The sequence below is a fragment of the Andrographis paniculata genome, unplaced genomic scaffold, assembly GCF_009805555.1.
Source record: "Andrographis paniculata isolate CXL003 unplaced genomic scaffold, ASM980555v1 Contig10END, whole genome shotgun sequence".
NCBI lineage: Eukaryota > Viridiplantae > Streptophyta > Magnoliopsida > Lamiales > Acanthaceae > Andrographis > Andrographis paniculata.
In genome coordinates this window covers 2334623-2353900 of record NW_026137380.1, presented here as the reverse complement: position 1 = coordinate 2353900, position 19278 = coordinate 2334623, and the positions used below count along the sequence as shown (strand labels likewise).

The 19278-nt window shown below is 38.8% G+C and overlaps 3 protein-coding genes across 4 annotated transcripts; all 3 read right to left on the bottom strand.

The window, feature by feature from the left end:
• Positions 1–3771: 3771 nt before the first annotated feature.
• LOC127241132 (homeobox-leucine zipper protein ANTHOCYANINLESS 2) lies at positions 3772–9350 on the bottom strand. 2 transcript variants are annotated; one of them, XM_051260144.1, is made up of 9 exons: positions 8274–9350; positions 7948–8174; positions 7747–7864; positions 6968–7660; positions 6787–6888; positions 6505–6699; positions 5163–5337; positions 4703–5070; positions 3772–4608 (listed from the first exon to the last, which is right to left on the bottom strand). In XM_051260144.1, exons 1-9 carry the CDS (start codon positions 8508–8510, stop codon positions 4225–4227), a joined length of 2499 nt encoding a protein of 832 aa, XP_051116101.1. In that variant the 5' UTR covers positions 8511–9350; the 3' UTR covers positions 3772–4224. The 2 variants fall into 2 exon arrangements, with proteins under 2 accessions (XP_051116101.1, XP_051116030.1); XM_051260073.1 differs by having other exon boundaries at positions 4703–5073; positions 8274–9349.
• Positions 9351–12002: 2652 nt separating this feature from the next.
• On the bottom strand, positions 12003–15273 carry LOC127241910 (probable pectin methyltransferase QUA3). The gene is made up of 7 exons (XM_051261218.1): positions 14704–15273; positions 13970–14173; positions 13673–13883; positions 13311–13572; positions 12829–13203; positions 12522–12617; positions 12003–12448 (listed from the first exon to the last, which is right to left on the bottom strand). The coding sequence occupies exons 1-7, from the start codon at positions 15124–15126 to the stop codon at positions 12235–12237; spliced, it is 1785 nt and encodes a 594-aa protein (XP_051117175.1). The 5' UTR covers positions 15127–15273; the 3' UTR covers positions 12003–12234.
• Positions 15274–15376: 103 nt separating this feature from the next.
• On the bottom strand, positions 15377–18686 carry LOC127241985 (COP9 signalosome complex subunit 1-like). Its single transcript, XM_051261342.1, has 6 exons — positions 18204–18686; positions 17281–17601; positions 16819–16935; positions 16629–16714; positions 15806–16040; positions 15377–15691 (listed from the first exon to the last, which is right to left on the bottom strand). The coding sequence occupies exons 1-6, from the start codon at positions 18600–18602 to the stop codon at positions 15515–15517; spliced, it is 1335 nt and encodes a 444-aa protein (XP_051117299.1). The 5' UTR covers positions 18603–18686; the 3' UTR covers positions 15377–15514.
• Between the last annotated feature and the right edge of the window lie 592 nt (positions 18687–19278).

Here is a 19278-nt window from a genome sequence, read left to right as displayed (position 1 = left end):
TCCTTTCACAAAGGGTTGTTGAAAAGTCTCATCAATCAATGCTTAGTTTAGGTTTTAGGTTAATTGTTCAAATAATTATTCATTCATTTATTCGTATTCATATTCATATTCATATTCATATTCATTGTGTTGAAATGTATTGCAGGGAGAGATCTCTATCATTGCAAGAATGAGGATGCTGAGAAGGCCCCCACCTCCATGTGAAGTGTTGCCAAGGCTTAGCTTTCCACAATATATATATATATATATGTATATGTATATTGCCTGTATATAATAATTCCCAACCAAGCTACCCCTTTTTTTTATTTTTATTCATGATCACAAAATTCCAATCTATGTCCCACTTTTGAAAAGGCCCATATTCAAGAATATTCTTAAATACCATAAAACAATATTAATATATATATATATATATAAAGAAATTGCAATTTAAAGCCTTTCATAAGCTCAAAGTTGCGTTATAATGTGGTATCACTCATCACTTTAATGTAATGATTGGGTGTTTAATTTGATGAACATAATAATAATAATAATAATAATACAACAACAAATATAATTTCTTTAATTAAGATTTATTGTGTTCGTTCCTTTTCTGAAGTTTTAAAACTATTTATGTATTTTAGTTTTGATTTTTTATTTAAACATTAATTTAATATAATATTTTACGACAAAATATAATCTACTTTTCACTGGAAATTGTGACAATTGGGTAAAATTTAAAGTGAACAAAACCTAAATGATTGCATATTAGAAAAGGGATATACATATATATATATGTTATTTGTTCTAAACTATATAAATTTTAAGTTTTCTAAATTATAATTTTTTTACAAAACATTCAATTAAATATTATTTTAATATTAAATTTAAATTAAATCTTTACAAAAGAAAGGCACACTTATTTTTGCTTTTATTAATATTTTAAAAAATATATATTTATATAATTTAGTTATACCATCATTATATATTTTTGTGATAATCGACCCAAATACAAATCTATAAAAATTAAATGCCACACATTCAATGTTAATTTGTTCATTAGTAATTATTAATCAATGATAATTTTTATTCTATTTTATTAGTATAAAGCATGAATATGATTTCAGATGAATTTCCATAAACTCATGTTCTGATTGAGTGACCTAATTTGTGTACACACACACACACACGTACATTAATGATTATATGCTTCATGAGCCTAATATATAACAGAGAAGAAACATTCTTTGAAAAAAATAAATAATAAATAATTAAGTAAATATATAATAAAAGTTAATAAAGTAAGCAAGAAAGGGTGTGAAATAATTAATTAAAATGAATGAAGATATACGAAGAAAGTACAATTTGGTCTTTCTTGTGTTGACTGGTGTTTTTAATTAGGGTTCTTATTTTATTTCTTTCTGAGGTGTTTCCTCAACGACCACTACAGATATCATGTAATTAGGGGTGATGAAGTCAACAAAAACAAATCAAATTTCAACTCTAAGATTCCAATTTTCCCACGTACATGCATGCATGCATGGGATCTGATCTTTTCAATTTCTTCACTTTTTCTTGCATCAGAATCAGTCCCATAGTAAGAAAAAAGGCTAAGGGATGAAGAAAAGCTGTCCAAAGTTGACCTTTTTGGCCGAGATTAGTCTAGACACACTATGCAAAGTCAACGGCCTGCTGAAGCAGTCTTGACAATAAAATAAATATAAAAATAAAAATTAAGCGAGATCTTGGAAAAGTTCAAATTTAGGGCTTTGCTTAGATGTGTGGAAAATTCTTACAAAATATTAACTATATCAAATATTCAAATTTTTATCATTATATTTTACTACACCAAAAATCTCTACATTTAAAGGAGCTTATATATGCTTTTGTTGATTAAAATAGATTGCTTGAGAGAAGACATATATGAAGAAGGCCCTTCAATTGGGGTTTTTTAAAATTATTTTTATGTTCAATTTTATTTTGTGGACCACATTGTAACATCCCTTTTTTTGACTATTAGCAAATTGATACAACACGTAATTGACAAGGTTAAGAAAGATAATATAAACATTGATTATCAAGAAAGAAAAGGTCAACATTAATGTGATAGGACATATGAATGAATTGATCATGTATCATCATCGATCCAGATTCATCATATACATAAATAAAATGGTTAATTTATTTCATTTCATTCCATTTATAACTAGTAAATGTATAAGTTATTATTAAACTAAATTTGTATAGAAGTACAATTTTATTTTAAAAAACGAAGCAATTAATGAACCCCTCATCTGTCTCCTTCCCTCTAGGTATATATATCTTACATATGTTTTTATTTTCAGACAATTAAACAAAATTATAATTAGGTGTGAGAAACTACAAATGATTAATAAAAAAAAATATCTAAACAGAATATATATATATATATATATGCATGCAGGCATAAATAGTGCAACGTCCTTTGAAGACTTAAGATCCAAATAAATAAAATCCCAACAAATTAGAGATGGATCAATTTACAAAGAAGAAAACCCTAATTTGATTGGATCTTTAATTTGCCTGTCCACTGATATGTAATGTAATACCTCGTTTTATCTCTGCTTCTGTCTCTATCTTAAGGGACATTAATTAATAATCCTATATACTATAACTATAATTATCCGTTGGATTAATTAATTAAATAAATATATATAATAATAATAATTAAAGTAATGTGTGGGGGACCTCCATTTCTTCCCAACCGCCATCCAAATACTGGTGTGATCTTGATATATACATTGTACTCCATCTGCTCAATTTGACAACTCCACACTGCTCATTCATTATTCATACAAACATCGATGGATGCTGCAGCCATTATATTGCTGGGTTATATATATATATATAATTAATTACAAAACCTATTAATTAAGATTAATCATGAAAAAAAAAACAAATTATTTTGCATATATATATATATTTGTGGAAGTAATTTTGAGAAAGAAAGAGAGAGGGGGGGGGGGGGGGGGGGCACGGGTGACTCGTGGAGCGTTTTGAAAGGGAATGCCGACGTAAAATGCATTAAATGAATGCTGACACCCAACAAGCTCTGTAATCCCTCAGTCTTATATTTAATGCATACCCTACCCCCTACCCCACCCATGCTACCCTATCGGCTATTATTATTACTATTAGTATTATTCAATATTCTTGTTCAATTCTTCCCTGTGAAATTTCATACTCCATTCATTCCAATATCCCATCCATCCTGTTGTTGTTGATTTCTATTTATCTCTTGAGGTTTTTGTCTTTATTTAGATTTATATATGGTGGCTAGTTGGGTTTGATGCCTACTTGTTTGAGTAGGGTTAAATTCTCTCATTATGGCTTTTGGAACTATAGTTTTCTGCTGAATCATTTGCCAGTATGGACTGGACTCAATTTGTCAGATCACCAAACTAATATCCATGCATGCATACATACATATATATATATATATTTAATGATCACTTTTTAACTTAATTTTGGTTTGCCAACTTGTTTCTTTCACATGAAAACTCAATCAAATAATTGAAGATTCTTGACAGTTAGTAGGTAATAAAATCCAACTCTCTTTTCCCTTGAACCATTCACTATTGATGAGTGAGAGAGAGAGAAAGGTAGAGGTGATACTAATAATTCAGCAAACATTACACTCACTGCAGACTCCGAAATAGTCATCTGCAGTGTTGTGATATCAATATCAATATCAATATCAATAATTGAGCTGAGCTTGCAGACAAAGGAAATTATATCCAAAGTCAATACAAATGCTGAAGAAGATGGTGATGATGATTCATATTCATAATAGTAATAATAATAATAGTAGTAATCCACACAGACAGAAAGAGTGAGTGAGTGAGTGAGACTGACTTTGGTTACCTTTTCATGGATCTACTTGAGTCAACTGAAGGGCGCCCTTGAGTCAATACCCGAACCACCACCCTAGCCAGCCACCGCCACCGCCACCGCCGGCCGGCTAGGGTTGCTGGTGGTTCGTTCTTGACTCACCCCCTCCAAGTTACCAACCCATACTCCTCAAGCAGAACCACCAATTAATCCATCTTCAACATTACATCATCAAACACACCCCCAAATCCCCAAATCCCAAACCCTAATTCTGACTGACTCTCCCTCCATCACTCTATATCAATATATATATATGTATGTATCACACATCGAATACAAAAAATTAATTACGATCCGCTGCAGCGAGCTAGCTAGCTAGCTCTCGCAATGGAGAGCTGCCTTGATTTTCTGGACGGTGCAGGAGATGAGATTGTTGACGGTCTCGACGGATTCCACCGTCAGCTTCGCCGTCGGTAGGCTGTTCACCAGGATCTGGAAGGCCACCGTCAGCAGGGACCCACTCACACGCCCCGGCCCACCGTTGCTGTTGGGCCCATTCGAGGATGGCCCGCGAGATCCGGGCCCATCAGGGACGATGGAAAATCCCGAGGGAAGGAGGGCCACGTAGGCCGAATCTCCACCGTTCATCACCACGTGCATTGCGGGTATGTCAACGGGCGCGTACACCACAAGCGCCCCCGCCGCGTCTATGCAGGTTTCCTGAAGTATCAGCATGCTGCTCTGGTTGGAATTCACCGCCTGCCAGTGAAATACGAAACTACCCCCTGGTTAGGTTTTCCTTCTCCGGTAGGAATTACAAAATGGGAATGGAGGTGGTGATCGGAGAACTTACGCTGGCGCGGAGGAGGGAGACGCAGTTTCCGTGGTCTTGGCCTTTGGCGATGTGCGCCATTTCCTGCATCGGACCGCCGTTGGAGAGGATGTCCCACTCGCTCCGCAGCCGCTCGTCGCGGAGGAAGTCGAACAGCCTCTGAGGAGTCACCGGCAGCCACACCGATGTGGCGGCGCTAAGGACGATGCCCGGCGGCTCGCCGGGGTCATCGACGCTCTTCCGCGTCATGACCTGGACGTCCTCGTCGACATTGTCCATGCGGAGCTTGTTCCATTTGTGAACCGACGAGGCGCAGACGCCGGCGCAGAAATTGTTGGTCATTCGCTGCGCTAATTTCAACATGCTCCGCCGCCCGCCGGCGGTAATCGCTGCTGCAATTAAGGAGGTCAACAGATGAAGCTCAATTGATCCAAAATAACCCAATTAAGCAAACAATAAATAGATTGAATAAATTATTTACCGGCGTGATCCCTGGCGGGGATGGTGGAGGACATGAGAATGGCGAGACACTCGCATTGGCGCTGGAGGGTGGCGATCCAGCGTTGGGCGCCGAAGCCCATGCCGGAGCTGATCAACGGCCGGTACATCTGGTGAACTGTACTTTCGTCATATTCAATGTGTTCCACCCATGTAACCTACACAGCACCATTGCAAGAAAAAAGATGACTTTTTGTTTGTTTTGTTTTTTTATCATTTTCTGATTGATACAGATTTAGGACAAAAGTCATACACAACACAGGTGAAGAAAAGCCAGCCTCACCCCACCCCACCCCACAGTCTGAAATGGCAACAGTGGCGTACGTACAATAATGAGAGACAAAAAATACACAAAGGGCTACAGTTTACCAAGTACAGGCATCACAAAATTTTGCAAGATTTGTAGGCACGAACGAGGTGGCCTGAGAAGGAGGGCTGACACAGTTATACATACACACGTACAAGTCTCTATCCATCTGTAAGCAGATAGAAGAAAGATAGATAGATGGATTGGTTGGTGGGGTGGTCACATGAGTCCGTGACAGCCAAAATACAGCCCCCTACTCAACCCCCAACCCCATCTAGGGATTTGACTAAATGGTCTTGATTGGAGCGGAAAGATAAGACCAAGGGACCATACCAAGAGGGCTGGAACTAATCCACACTCACATGATGTATATATATACACATAAAATAAAATAAAATAAAATAGAAGAGGAGGAAGAAGAAAACAGTGTATTGACTGACTAAGACAGCATCTGTGGCTGTGGTTGTAATAGAAGGAAGCATCAGATGCATAGTTTTATGCTACCAATGCCTGGCAGGAGTCACTTCCAAGCAAATCATATGATATTAAAGAGCAAAAGTAGGCCTAAGCTAGCTATAGCTAACAGAGGCTGGCAGCTTCCAAATTCAATATTCTATTAGAGTCAATGGGCTTCTGAAAATTTTAATATTATTAATCTGACGCTGTGCAAGAATCTGCACAACTTTAAATAAAACAGTTTAGGAAGGTTCAATTCCAGGTCAAGAAGAAAGAATCCCATAAATAAAAACTCCCTTGAATCTTGATTAATAAACAATGCAATTGGTATATATTGGGGTCTGTGATTCTCAATTAAATGTTCTCAACTAAGTCCCAAGTGGTCTGCCTGCAGTTTCTTCAACAAACTTTTATTTAGCTCAAAGTGATGATGACCGATGAGAGAGAGACTCAATTAATGAGAAGAAAAAACAAATAAAGAAGAAAAATATATCGAGTATGGAGATCATGTGTGCAATCAATTAATGTTTATGAATTAGGAAGTTGGGTGTTTGATTATTACCTTGGAATAGCCGTTGGGCATATCCTGCACCACACACCCTGATGGCAGGCGTCGGCAGCTCGGAGATTCCCTTACGGCTTCGATCGACACGTCCACCACCGCCCACACGCCTTCTGCGTGCTGCTTGCAGAACCGGAGGAAGTTCACCTCTCGAACCGGCACTAATGGCGATAGAACTTGGAGGGCTGCATTCATCTGTCCCATTATTGACAACAAGAAGTTAGCACCATTGACTCATTACAAAATTGGATATGGTTTGATTAGTGCAGTTCATTTAGTTACCAGCTGAAGTGCACCATTCCTGGTTCCTCCCATGCCGCCGGAGATCACATCTGTAGTTGAGGTTCTTGCAATGATACACGGGAACATTTCTGCCCATTTGTTCTATCCAAAACCAAATGATGATCGGAGTTGGAATACGAGATCCTTCCAATTAATTTAATGATTATTTATCTAGGCTTACCGAATCCATGAGAGTTTCGACTAGGGCCAAGCTGTTGATGATCACCATGCCCGTCTCCCTCGAGGCCTCGGAGACGAATCCATTCGGCTTCATGCCGATGCAAGGAGTGAATGTCCTGAGATACTCCTCATTGTTGAGCACTTCTCTCCCACCTTCCATGGCTCTGATCCAAAGGGGTTCATCACTCTGTGCTAATTTAACCAATTCATCCATGGCGGACAAGGCCAGCTCCAGGTACATAGACCTCTCGAACGACCTCTCCATCGGGTTCATGCCCATCGCCGCCGCTTTAGCCGGCGGCACCACCGGCAAAGGGCTTGAAATCCCCATCCCGAAATCAGCAGGCACTAAAGGGGCATCCATCTGGCCGCGGAAGCCATTGCTCCCAACTCCAAGCTCCAAGCTTGAATTCGGCAGTGGAGGACCCATGGAGGCGGCAGCAGCGGCCAGGGTGGATATGGGGCGCCCTAAGAACTTTCCGGCGAGGGTGCAGACGCGATCGAGCTCGTCTTTGAGCCTGGCGTTTTCGATTCTGAGGTGCTGCTCTTCGAGGGATATTTCGCCGATTAATGCAGGACCGCCGCAGTTGGTGCAGATTGGGTTCCTCATTGCCTCCCTTATGGACATGTTCTCCGCTCGGAGTTTGTCGTTTTCTTGCCGGAGTATAGAGTTCTCGTGGCGTTCCAGTTGTGTCTGGTGATCCAAAACGCAACCAAACTTGAGAAAGATTGAAATTTGGGAGATGAAGATGATTAACAAAATAAAGAGTAATTAATTACCTTCATCTGAGTTCTTCTATTCTGAAACCAAAACTTGACTTGTCTGGTCTCCAAGCAAAGCCTTCTGCTGAGCTCCAAGCGTTGCTTTTCATCGGGATGAGGGCACTCCTTGAAGAGACTGAAACACAGAGAATCAATCAAGATTGAGACAAACGAATTAATGGAAGAATTAAGGAAGGGAAGGGAAAAGGGATGCAGTACGCCTCAAGTTCTTGGATTTGCTGAGGAGTGTGTCGGTGGTATCTTTTCTTCCTGGGAGGCTTGTCGGCAGCATCTTGATCATCTCCAGAAGCACCCTCCATGTTATCACTACCAGATCTGCTCTCGTGTTCTTCGTCCCTGCTTCTCCTTCCCCCAATATTACTCAACTCGTAGTTCTCCGCCATTCTCCCTCCCATCTCCCCTTGACCCCCCTCCATGTTACTTTGCTGCTCAAATTCAAATAATAACAAATTATTATTATATTTAATAAGAACATATATATTTAGAGAGAGAGAGAGAGAGAGAGAGGGGTGGGTGGTGTTTACGAGGGCTAGAGAGAGGCCAGGAGAGTTGAACATGGGCTTGGTGGCTTGGGACTGAGGGACGAGGCGGGGATGGGCGATGGCGCCGGCGGGCATGGCGGCGGTGCTGCTGCTGCTGCTGATAATGTTGCTGCCGGCCGGTGGAGCGTTGCTGATGATGTTACTGCTGAAAGCTATGTCGGCAACAATTCTTGCACCGCCACCACAAGAATTGGTGTCAAGAAAATCCCCAAAATTCATGAAATAATAATGCCCTAATTCAGATGCTCTATTTCTTTCCCCCCCTTTACTTTCTTACTCGATAAGAAACCAGCAGACGTCGCATCAACACAAGACTCGGTAATCAACACTCATCCACCAAGAAATCGACTAGATCGATCATGGATACAATCAAGACACACGTATATATATCAGACACCAAAAATCTGGTTGCTTCAAACGTTAAAAGTAGAATGTTTTCGTTTTCGCACCAGAAGAACCGAAAATGGGTAACCAAAAACGCAAACAAAACAAGAAGAAGAAGAAGAAGAAGAAGAAGAGAAGAGGGAGAGGAGACAAAAGGCCGAAGTCCAAATGTCTCAGCACTACCTCTCCAGAGAAATTTGTTTTTTGGGTTTCTCAAGAGTTCAATATACAGCGAGAGAAAGAAAGAGAAAGAAGGCAAGCAAAGACAGACTCCTCTTCAAAAATAATAATAAATTAAATTTGGTGCTTAGCTCTTCCTTCTCTATCCCTCTCTCTCCTCCCCTACACCAAAATCTGTAAAGATTGAATCTTGAAGAAAAGCTGCAGGAGATTCAAGGAAATAAATAGCAAAGGAAGGAGAAGAGAAGGCAAGGGAAGGCTTCAAGAAACCCTAGTTCCCAATATCTGCTGCATGCCTGGTTCCTGTAAAGCCACTTTTCATATCTAACAAAAGCGAAAAAACAAAACACTGAGAGAGAAGGTTGAAATGGCTCAAGAGTTTTGGATTTTTCAGCTCAGAAAGAAAGAGAAAGAGAGAGAGAGAGAAAGAGGAAGAAAACAAGGCCGATAGAAAAAAAGGCAAAAGTGGAAGATAATAGCGCAATACTATGTGGAGTCAGGCAAGCCCACATATATATGTACGAACAAAATAGGCATAGGCACTGAAAAGGGGTTGGTTGACTCTCTCAATATAATTTACTAATTTATATTCACATACAAACACAATATACGTATACATATATATCTATATACATGTATGTATGCACTTGTTTTCTTTCAATGCGTGGCGCAGTTACAAAATTTTGACTTCTTTTAACCCCTCCACCAAGTGAAAAATAATAATAATAATAAAAAGTTTCATTAAAACTGGTTTCGTTTTGCAGAGATTGTCTCTCTTCGGATCCCCACCAGTTGTCTCCTTCCTATCCCTATTTTCACACACATTCATATTTGGCCCACTTCAGGAGCCCAACTCCAGCTACAATCCACACCATTCGCTCCACCAGAATGAAGGGTGTGGATCAATTCAAGACACTTCTCTTGTATTAGTAACGATCGCTTTGTTGTAGTTTTGTATGTATTACAGAATTATTATTATTATTTTAATTTTTATTATTGAAATAAAAGAAATTTTGTGTGGGCCCACAAGGCACAGGTTATTGTTATGACTGTGAGCTGTGTTTACATGAAGATTGTGGTGATACATTAATGGGAACTATAATAGCTCACATCTGCTGTTTGTTTCTTTTTTCATATTGATATATAATTTTCCTACTCTAATTTTTGGTGTAATTAATGATTGATATTTATTTTTAGAAATGAGACACTTTTTTGTCTCTCATTTTACAATGATACTTCTTTTTTCTCATCCATGAAAAGAAGAACCTCACCTCACCTCACATCACATATTTTTATATTCAATTGTATAAATGTCTCTCCCTGTGTGTGATATTAGTCTAAATTTAGTTATACTATTTGATATTTGATGGCTCAAAATATTACTATGAATAATTACAACATTGATAACAACTAACATAAATTTCTAATGCAAACTGAAATATTAGCAATTTTCCTCCATTTCATTGTATGTATAAATGGGCTTTATGATGGAATAAGGACTATTGATAGCCAATAAGACAATAAAATATAAAAAAATTATTCAACATTTAAAGTTACTGGGCTCCCTAAGTAGTTTCACCATATATATAATAGTAGTATTAATTTTGAACAATAATTGAAATATACTATCCATTTAATTATCTCTAATAAGATCCTAGAGAAGAAATTATTAATCATGTATGTGATCAGACAGGTCAACACTAATAAATCCATTCAATTCAAACCAATAATACAAATAATTGACCTATAGTCTACACACATACAAACACTAAAAATTATAATTAATTTTCAGAATGGATAACCCCATAAAACAATCAGGCAGAAACAATTACTAGATGCAATGTATTATGTATGGAATGGAACTCAACCAACCCTGAATAATATTCATAATTTTTGTTATCATCTTTCTGCAAGAAACACTTAAAAGCCATTGAAGGTCTGGCACTAAGTTCAGCTCCAATCTCCATACATATATGTATTGCATCTATGTATGTACAACAAATTTCCTGACACCTTTCAATTTATTGAATTAATTGGCAAAATAAATAGGGATCGCACAGTGCAAGCAATGAATTTGCATTAAAGCACTATACCTTTTTCACATGGTTAAGAGAATAATCCACAGAAAGTGAGAAACCCCATCAATTAAGGGGGGCATAGTTATGCAGATTAAATGAAAGCTGCAGACAAAAGCCCACCAATGGATGTGACAAAAGAAGCTTTTCCAAGTAATGAATTTAAAACCTGTTTTTTCAGGGATATAAATTTGTGAGAGCCAGCACTTAGCAGCAGAGTGATTGTTTCCAGTAAGTTCAATTAAATGTTGAGTGTGTGAGGTGTGATGGAGAAGGATCAAGAAAATGGGGTGGGGGCTGTCTGCAGAGTACCAATCACAATCTGTGTGTGTGTGTGCAAATACATACGTATGGACACAAAAGACTTGGGAAATAAAGATCATTCAATGGCTATTATTATTACTAAAGAGGTAGATCAGATCCAGTCACTCTGGTTTTCACCCTCACATTTTGAATTCGCCACAACATGGGATTTTCTTGGTTTGGTAGTAGTTTCATATTGTAAAAAGATCAATACTGTTGTGTCTGAACCCTGACATGTCATGTGGGATTAGCAAAAATCTGGTCAAAACTTTTGAATCTATGCAGATAAACCACGAGGATCAGGGCCCATATTAAGTTCAAAAGACCAAGGCTAGGGTGGTTGCACTTTAGACACCATATATTCATTCATCCTAACTCAATTACTGCCTTCTAAGATTCAAACTCAAATGGTTTCCACACAGCAGGCATGTGTAAAGTTTCTATAAAGCATCTAGCAAAGATTAATTATATCTTCAGCTCTAAATGATCGATCATATGCAATAAGAGAGGCTATGGGGTTGCCACTTTTAGCCTATGGCCACCATCTGTTCAAGTTCTAATCCTAATTCAAACAACCAGTCAATGAAGATAAATTATAGCATCCTATCATCATAGACTAATCATCATCATAGCTTCCAGCTGGCTTGTGATGTATTGAATCAAGATAACGAAGAAGAAGAATATCAGTAATATTTAATGGACTATAGAACTCGATCAGTTAGGTTGTTTATGATGATCTTTAGGTCACCATAAACATTGACTACGGGTCTAATGCCAAAATATATTTGACTTACGTAAAATTTCAAGACATTGTTGCATGCCTAGTGAAAGAAAACAGGCCATTACAGCTTTTTACACTTTTCTTCATTCTATCACAGTTGCTGCTTTTAAATAATAGAAAATATGAAAAAGACTCGTAGGGCTATAGTTGGGCAGAACCCATGTAAATATGAAACCAAGGTATAGGGAAGAATACCTACGTTACAAAGGACAGTATTGTTTCAAGAGGGTAGCTTCCACAGTTCCTTTCTAGCCACCAGAATTCGCTCTCTTCCATGTGATTCGGGTTCTTTGTCGTGTACGGAAGACCTCCATCTTATTGCTCGTGAGATGCGATCCACTTTATCAATCACTTCAGGTAAATCCCGGACTATAACAGTGCCTTCTGGACGCAATATTCTATCAATTTCCGCCATCAAATCTACAAGGTTACACCTGCAATTTGGCTCAAAATGTTAGCTATCAGAGAGCCGGAGTTTGACAAAGCAGCTGCAAGAAATTCACATACCTGCTCTTTCCAGAACTCAGATCCTTAATAAGTGTCTCGATAGCAGTTACATGAACAAGATCATAGGTACGGGGATACGTGGAGAAAGGCTCACACCTGAAAGCATTAGCCACGAACACCAGCAGTTCCATGTCACACATTAGTAAGACGTATATAACAAGGTTATTGTGCATCTCAACCAATGAAAATATGAATCAATAAATTATGAAAATATACATATGTGTATATATATATCATCTCCAGAAGCTTAATAATGCATGCGATAGAGAAAAAATATCACCACAGAAAAGATGGTACTTCCACTCACCAATCATGGTAAACGCCTATAAGTCCTCGATCATAAATCACATCAAGAGTCGAGGGCTTGCGAGGGGGTACTGTATTCATAACCCAAACGGGATCTGATATTATAGCTGCTGCAAAACCACCAAAGAATGCATTCATATCCATGACATTTCGTATTGATGGAGTCCCCAATTTTACATTTAATGAATTCTTGTAGTAGGCAACTCTCCTTGTCCATCTCCGGTTGTCAGCTTCAAACACATCAACCCCATTTTTCATCATAATAGCCCTTGAAGGAGCAGTTGTCAATCTCTCTGGCCATTTTGGAATTGTCCCGACAGCATATTCTCCCTTTACTGAGGACTTCCTGCTCACACATTTCGTCAATTTGGTGTACCTGCAATAAAAAGCTTCTGCAAAGTTACAATACAATCAATCACAATGACACTATCAAGTTTTAAGATTACATCTGAAAAAATATGAACAACTTGTGGTGCATACTACCATGCAGAATTCGGATCATCAGATGCATCACATAGGTCAAGCCCAAATTCATTTTGATTGGGAAAACAGGAATCCCCATTAGGCTTATTCCAGATGGCTGTGTTTCCATCCACAACGTTGAGCTCATAACACAAGGATCTGGCTACTGCCTGCAGATCGGCCCATTCCTTGTCTTGTTTAGGCCACTGGACAGGGGGGCCGGAGATAACTAAGTAGCCTCCTGGCCGAAGTATACGGTCAACTTCCAAGAAATATGTTGCATCTGCAAAGTAGCAGGTTTTCCTTGAGACAAATGCAATCCTATAACTTAAAAGAGATCTAAATAAAGCTAGCGGTACACCATTGCAAGGCCATTGACTTACTATATGCAGTGAAAGGAATCAGACATCGTGAACAATGAACCATGTCAAATGAGAAGGCAGGAACAGCAAGTCGGCGTGTGCCAAGCATGGCCACAAATGCTGGTACTCCTCTTTCCAATGCAAACTGTATCTGCGCTTTGTGTGAATCTCTTGGAGCAAACGAAAGAGTTAGAATACCTTCAGCAAGCATGTACCCCCCAAAACTAGCAACCTAGGAAAAAACAATGAGGACTCAGGATGTTGAAAAGATACACTGAACAGACAGCAGAAATGATGAAACTACGTAGTAATTCCTACCCCACATCCCATATCAAGAGCTGTCCTCAAAACTCCACCAGCAATGGGGATATATTGCTTAAGTTTCTCTATGTACTGAACTGCCCCGTCTGGAAACATGGTGCCTCCACCTGGAAATATGAAATATGGACCCTCTTTCTTCATCCATCCCTGGTGCCCTTTCCTATCTGCTATTTTATCATAAGGCATGTTGCCATGCCAAATCTACATCCCAAATAGAAGTTACAATCTAGGATGTGGGAACAATTTATAAGCAATTAAGCATCCAAGCCAAAATGTAAGTCCTAGATTGCATCAAGCTTACCGAGTAAAAGACAGAGAATTGCTGCTATAGATTGTAGGATGTACAAACTTACATTAGTCCGAGTGTAAATCAACAAAACACGTATTCATCACAACCAATTGCAGGACTTTGAAACACAAATTTTAACAGCCTACACAGATCCTCAAATGGCAACTTATCTAAAGCTCAAACCAACACTGAATTGAGAATAACGCATACAGAATGCCAGCAATCCAGTTCAAATATAAAAGTCGAGCTAATTATATCCTCACATACCAGACAAGCTAAACTAAGCTTCTAAGCTAGTATGCTTACTCATCTTATGTTAATGGCTTCTAACACAATAAATCACACTAAAGTAGTGAAGGCAAAAATAAAACAAACACAATGGAAGATCCAATCAATCCGGAGTTTATGCATAAAATCAGAAGGAAGGTGTAAATCATCTCACCTTTTGCAAACTTTCCGGCCACTGGACCGAAATCTTGTAACCCTGCGGCGGCGGGATCAGACAAAGCGGCGTTTCCTCCGGGAGGGGGCAATGCCTCTCCCTGTAAAAATTCATCTCCCTGCTAAGCTGGCTATTGATTTTGGGATCCTCACAGGGCATGTGATCCACCATATCGGCGGGGCAAGCATCAAGGACCGTCGCCTGCCGCCCCTGCTCGACCAGCGCCACCAGCCGGCCGCGGTGGCGGGGATCGGAGCGGAGCAAGGTCTGGCGTCCAGAGGACGCCAAGGAGTCACCCAGTGGAGTGAAAACTAAAAGGAAGAAGAGCAGGACTGCCCCGAAGAAGGCGGCGGTGACTATATCCAAGAGACGCCATTGCCGGGCATGGCGATTCTTTGAGGAAGGAAGATTTAGGAGGCCCATTTGATTTGAGCAGCTGAGAACAACTTCAGGAACTTATTTGGCACACATGATTGGAGAATGTGTACGCGATTTGCCTTTTCTTGAAGATCTCAAGTCAGATTCAGACCAGTGGCAAATGTACAACATCTACTGCTTATGGTACAACACTCGCTTCACTTTCGAGATCTCATTTTGCTGGATTTTCAGATGCCCAAAATGACTTTGTATAAGTATGTATTAAAAATATTCTGGAGCAGAAGAAGACAAGAAAGGACCCAAATTTAGAAAGATTTAAGACTGCATAATAAATTTACAAGATGCCCAACAATGTGCTATTTGTCCATTATTTATCCAACTGAAAGCCTCTATCATACAGACAAAACTCCAAATGTGTATATATACGTATCATTTAATGCTTTCTTGATGTTTTGAGGTTGTAATCATGCTTTATGAGGTTTGCTCTCAAAAGCATGGCTTTCACTTCGCGATCGAATACATTGCCTGTCTGCAGGACGCGCTGGAATGTGCCGTTCCTCTGATCAGTGTGCCGTGCATAGAGAATTTTGTTGTGGGAGTCTATTCGAGCCTGCATCATTGAGCAACACAATCATGAAATTAGTAAGCCAAGTGGCCCAAGTCCATGTGCTCAAGATCAACTAGCTGCCAATACTGTTGTAGATGTATGTAAGCATAATATTACCTGTATTTGGTCGTTGGTGATCAGTGTTTCGAGCTCTTTCTCCAAGCTAGTAACACTTGTATTGAAGGCACCGGCCATCATGCGAAGGTCAACAGAGACAAAGGGAAGCGTGTACTGGATGAGAGCTTTGCAACGTATTTGCTCATACAAAGCCTCCACATGATCATGTAAATGGATATCAAGCAACAAATTCGCCTTGAGACTGCCAAGATATTCCAGACACGAAGCGTAATGGCTGCAAAATTCACAAATTTGTATACCAAGTTAATGCTGGGAAATTTTAGGTCTACCAATTTTTTCTGGCTGTTTAAGCATGATAAGTTTAGGTAAGCTTCATAGTAGCATCAGCTATAGCAACAGATTGTTGAATCAAAATATTATATGCAATAGACAGTTGGAGAATATTTTTATGTGGTGCATTGCAAGCATAACTAGCGTAACGGTAAATGACAAACGGCACAACATGGCATGGCATCCAGTATAACAATTAATATAACACATTTTCGATCCTACAAAAAATTAATGTAAAACATATAACTAATCAAATAACTTCAATCTAATACTACTACTACTACTAATAATAATAATAACAAAAGACAGTTTATTTCAAAACGACTAGAAAAGTAGAGGGAAACAGAAGGAAGTTTGAAAGGAAAAAAATTGAGATATGAAAAACAGAAGCACAGAGGACAGCGGCTATGAATTGGAAAAACTTAAGACGACGGAAGATAAAATAGAACTTTCCATGCGGAGGCCGTGCCATTTACAACTATGATTGCAAGTGATTTGGTTTCAATTTTCTTTGCATATGACATTGATTTACCTTGTATAGAAATCATTTATGAGCTCCCTTATTTCAGGTACCAGCTCCAAGAAATTCCGGAAGTTTATGTTGTCAATTACTTTGCTCTGCCAAATAGAAATAATTCAAGTTACATCATAATTGTAAAGCCAGAAAACCTCAATGTCTAAGAAGAAGTCATGAATATCAAATAACAGAGGAGGAATTTTGCCTTCAGCTCCGATCGGTCAAAACTTGCTAGTGCACAAAGACTGCCATAAGTTGCAATATCTTGGGGTGAAATTACTTCTGTGTAGTTGTTCCCTAATTCTGGGCCAGTTTCAAGGAACTACAAATAACAGAGCGACGTCAGACAAAGATACGAAAGAAAAGCATGCCTGAGAGAATTATTTAAATTTTATATATCAGATACTTCAAAAACTTAACCTATCATCCACTTATAAAACTTCCACCCACTACAGATTAAAAGAAAATTTGTACGTTATCCCCTCCCAATAAGATCCAATAAAACTTCAACAAAAGGATCTGGCATATCATAGCTATAAGGTACAGCAGCCTAATAAAATACCCTGATCATTCCACAAGGCTTATGCTGCTGAATGAATCAGCATGGATTAATTGTACTAGATATTAAAAATTCAGAATGTATGACGGGGCGACTTTGTGAGCAAACCTTTCGAGCAGCAAGCTTATATTTTTTGCTTTCAAGGTGAGCCAATCCAGCAGCACATCTTAATTTTGCGATTGTAACCGGATCCAATGCTTCTTGGCTTTGCTCAGCTTTGCCAGCATAGCTTGTTACATGTGTAAATTGACCCATCTCAATGCTAACAAGAATTGCATTCAAACACATATGGATAATATGTTTTGATGTAGTGCAGTAATCGCGTGTGCGGACGTAATTCTTGAATGCTTCGCCAAGCTGGCCATGGGAGTAGTAGTAGTCTCCAAAGTCGTTGTATCCCATTCGAATGCTTTCTTTAATTAAATTTGTCTGAATAAAGACAAGCCACGACAACGACAGGTAAGTAAATGGATCGTGAGGTTCAAGAATCTTGAAAACTTACTCTATTTCAAATTAGAACATAACAACAATTCGGAACTAGCAAAAGCAAGCATGACATCATTATTAAATATTAAGATAACATAAATAGCCTTAGAAAAAGCCGAAATTTTAAAACCAAAGCCAATATGAATTCTTCAAAAATTGTAAAACCATGGCCTTGAAACATACAATAAGAACTACATTTTAATGATAAAAGTGATATTTTCAACGGGCAAGGAACTATGCAATATAAGAGATTAAGGAAACAAAGAAACCAAAGAACCACGTTTCCACTTTCCCTAGCACACAATTAACAGAGCAATTAAAGCTCGTCAAAGTTCATCAAATTAGATGTTCTGGAGTTCTTAAAGGTAATCCTTAAATATTCATGAAAACACAATTAATTTAAGCAATTCTCTGTTTGACAGTACGTACTGCGTACACACAAACAACTCAAAACCATACTGACAAATGCATAAAGCATTTGGAAGTAAATTCATAGTCACAGTAGTAGCAAATTCATCAGGGAATTCAACCGATAATCAGCCTACCCGGTATGCATTGAGTTCGCTTTCAAGCTTCTCTTTCCTTATCTCGGCGCGTCGGTCCACGACATCAGCCCAAGCGTTATCAGGTCCATATTTCGGTCCTAATCGGCCGTCAATCTTCGCAACGACCTCTCTGAAGAGCTGCGTGTTCTCCCCCTTCTTAATCTCATCGTACGCCATCCGCAGAACCTCCAGCTGCATCGAAGGGACGCCGCATTTATCGGCAATGAAAAGGAGGCGAGTAATCTTCGTGCGCCCGGTGTACAGAGCCGCGTACGCCTCAATATCGAGCTGCTCGCCGCTGATGACGGGGCGGTGCCGCTGCTGCGACTTATCGCCGTCTCCGCCGTTAACGCGTATCTCATCCTCGTCAACGATCGTCCCCGCAGCATCCTCTTCCATCGCAAAACTACTACTGACCCTACTCTAGGGTTTCCCCCGATTCTGTCGCAAGAATTTCACTTTACCTTCGCATACTATACACAGCAACCGCTTGTAGTAGACGCTTTAGCTTCGAAAGTCCGGGATCTCAACTCCCGTAACGGATGCATTCACGAGCTGGGCCGAAAACCGTATTTGGACTCACAGCCCAATCCAACTACTATTTCATTATTGGATTTTTCCCTTTTTTTTTTTTTCTCTAAATATTTATTTAATAGTAATTAGTAGTTTTAATAGAAAATTTATTATTATTATGTAATGATATAATATGATACATCATTGGGCCGAAGTAGGATTTTGTAGTTCCCGACATGACAAACCCCATGATTGCCTCTTAATGGAATTATTTATATACACGAGGTCACGAATTATCCAATCATTATTACTCACTGACAATGTTCCTAATAATAAAAATTAAATTACTATTATTATTTTTTTTATTAATATGAGTTGATGAATAGAGAAGCAAAGGAAAGAAAGCACATGGTGTTGGTGGTGCGAAGATGTGTTTGTCAAATGATGCACATGAAAATTGGGTGAAAGTTGGTGTCTCTGGACTCCCTAACCAACTAACCTTATTATTATTATTATTATTATTAATTTAATTGAACTAATAATTTATTGATATATTATTTTT

What these genes read in the sequence shown, in the direction of transcription:
- LOC127241132 (XM_051260073.1), bottom strand. Translation starts at nt 8,510, where the DNA reads ATGAATTTTGGGGATTTTCTTGACACCAATTCTTGTGGTGGCGGTGCA. An exon ending in CTGGCCTCTCTCTAGCCCTC is followed by an intron (nt 8,175 to 8,273) that starts GTAAACACCACC and finishes GAATTTGAGCAG; the next exon opens with CAAAGTAACATGGAGGGGGG. An exon ending in GGAATGGTGCACTTCAGCTG is followed by an intron (nt 6,700 to 6,786) that starts GTAACTAAATGA and finishes ATAATGGGACAG; the next exon opens with ATGAATGCAGCCCTCCAAGT.
- LOC127241910 (XM_051261218.1), bottom strand. Translation starts at nt 15,126, where the DNA reads ATGGGCCTCCTAAATCTTCCTTCCTCAAAGAATCGCCATGCCCGGCAA. An exon ending in GGCCGGAAAGTTTGCAAAAG is followed by an intron (nt 14,174 to 14,703) that starts GTGAGATGATTT and finishes TTTGGGATGTAG; the next exon opens with ATTTGGCATGGCAACATGCC. An exon ending in GATTCCTTTCACTGCATATA is followed by an intron (nt 13,573 to 13,672) that starts GTAAGTCAATGG and finishes GCTACTTTGCAG; the next exon opens with ATGCAACATATTTCTTGGAA.
- LOC127241985 (XM_051261342.1), bottom strand. Translation starts at nt 18,602, where the DNA reads ATGGAAGAGGATGCTGCGGGGACGATCGTTGACGAGGATGAGATACGC. An exon ending in ATAAGCTTGCTGCTCGAAAG is followed by an intron (nt 16,936 to 17,280) that starts GTTTGCTCACAA and finishes TGTTATTTGTAG; the next exon opens with TTCCTTGAAACTGGCCCAGA. An exon ending in ATAAATGATTTCTATACAAG is followed by an intron (nt 16,041 to 16,628) that starts GTAAATCAATGT and finishes TGAATTTTGCAG; the next exon opens with CCATTACGCTTCGTGTCTGG.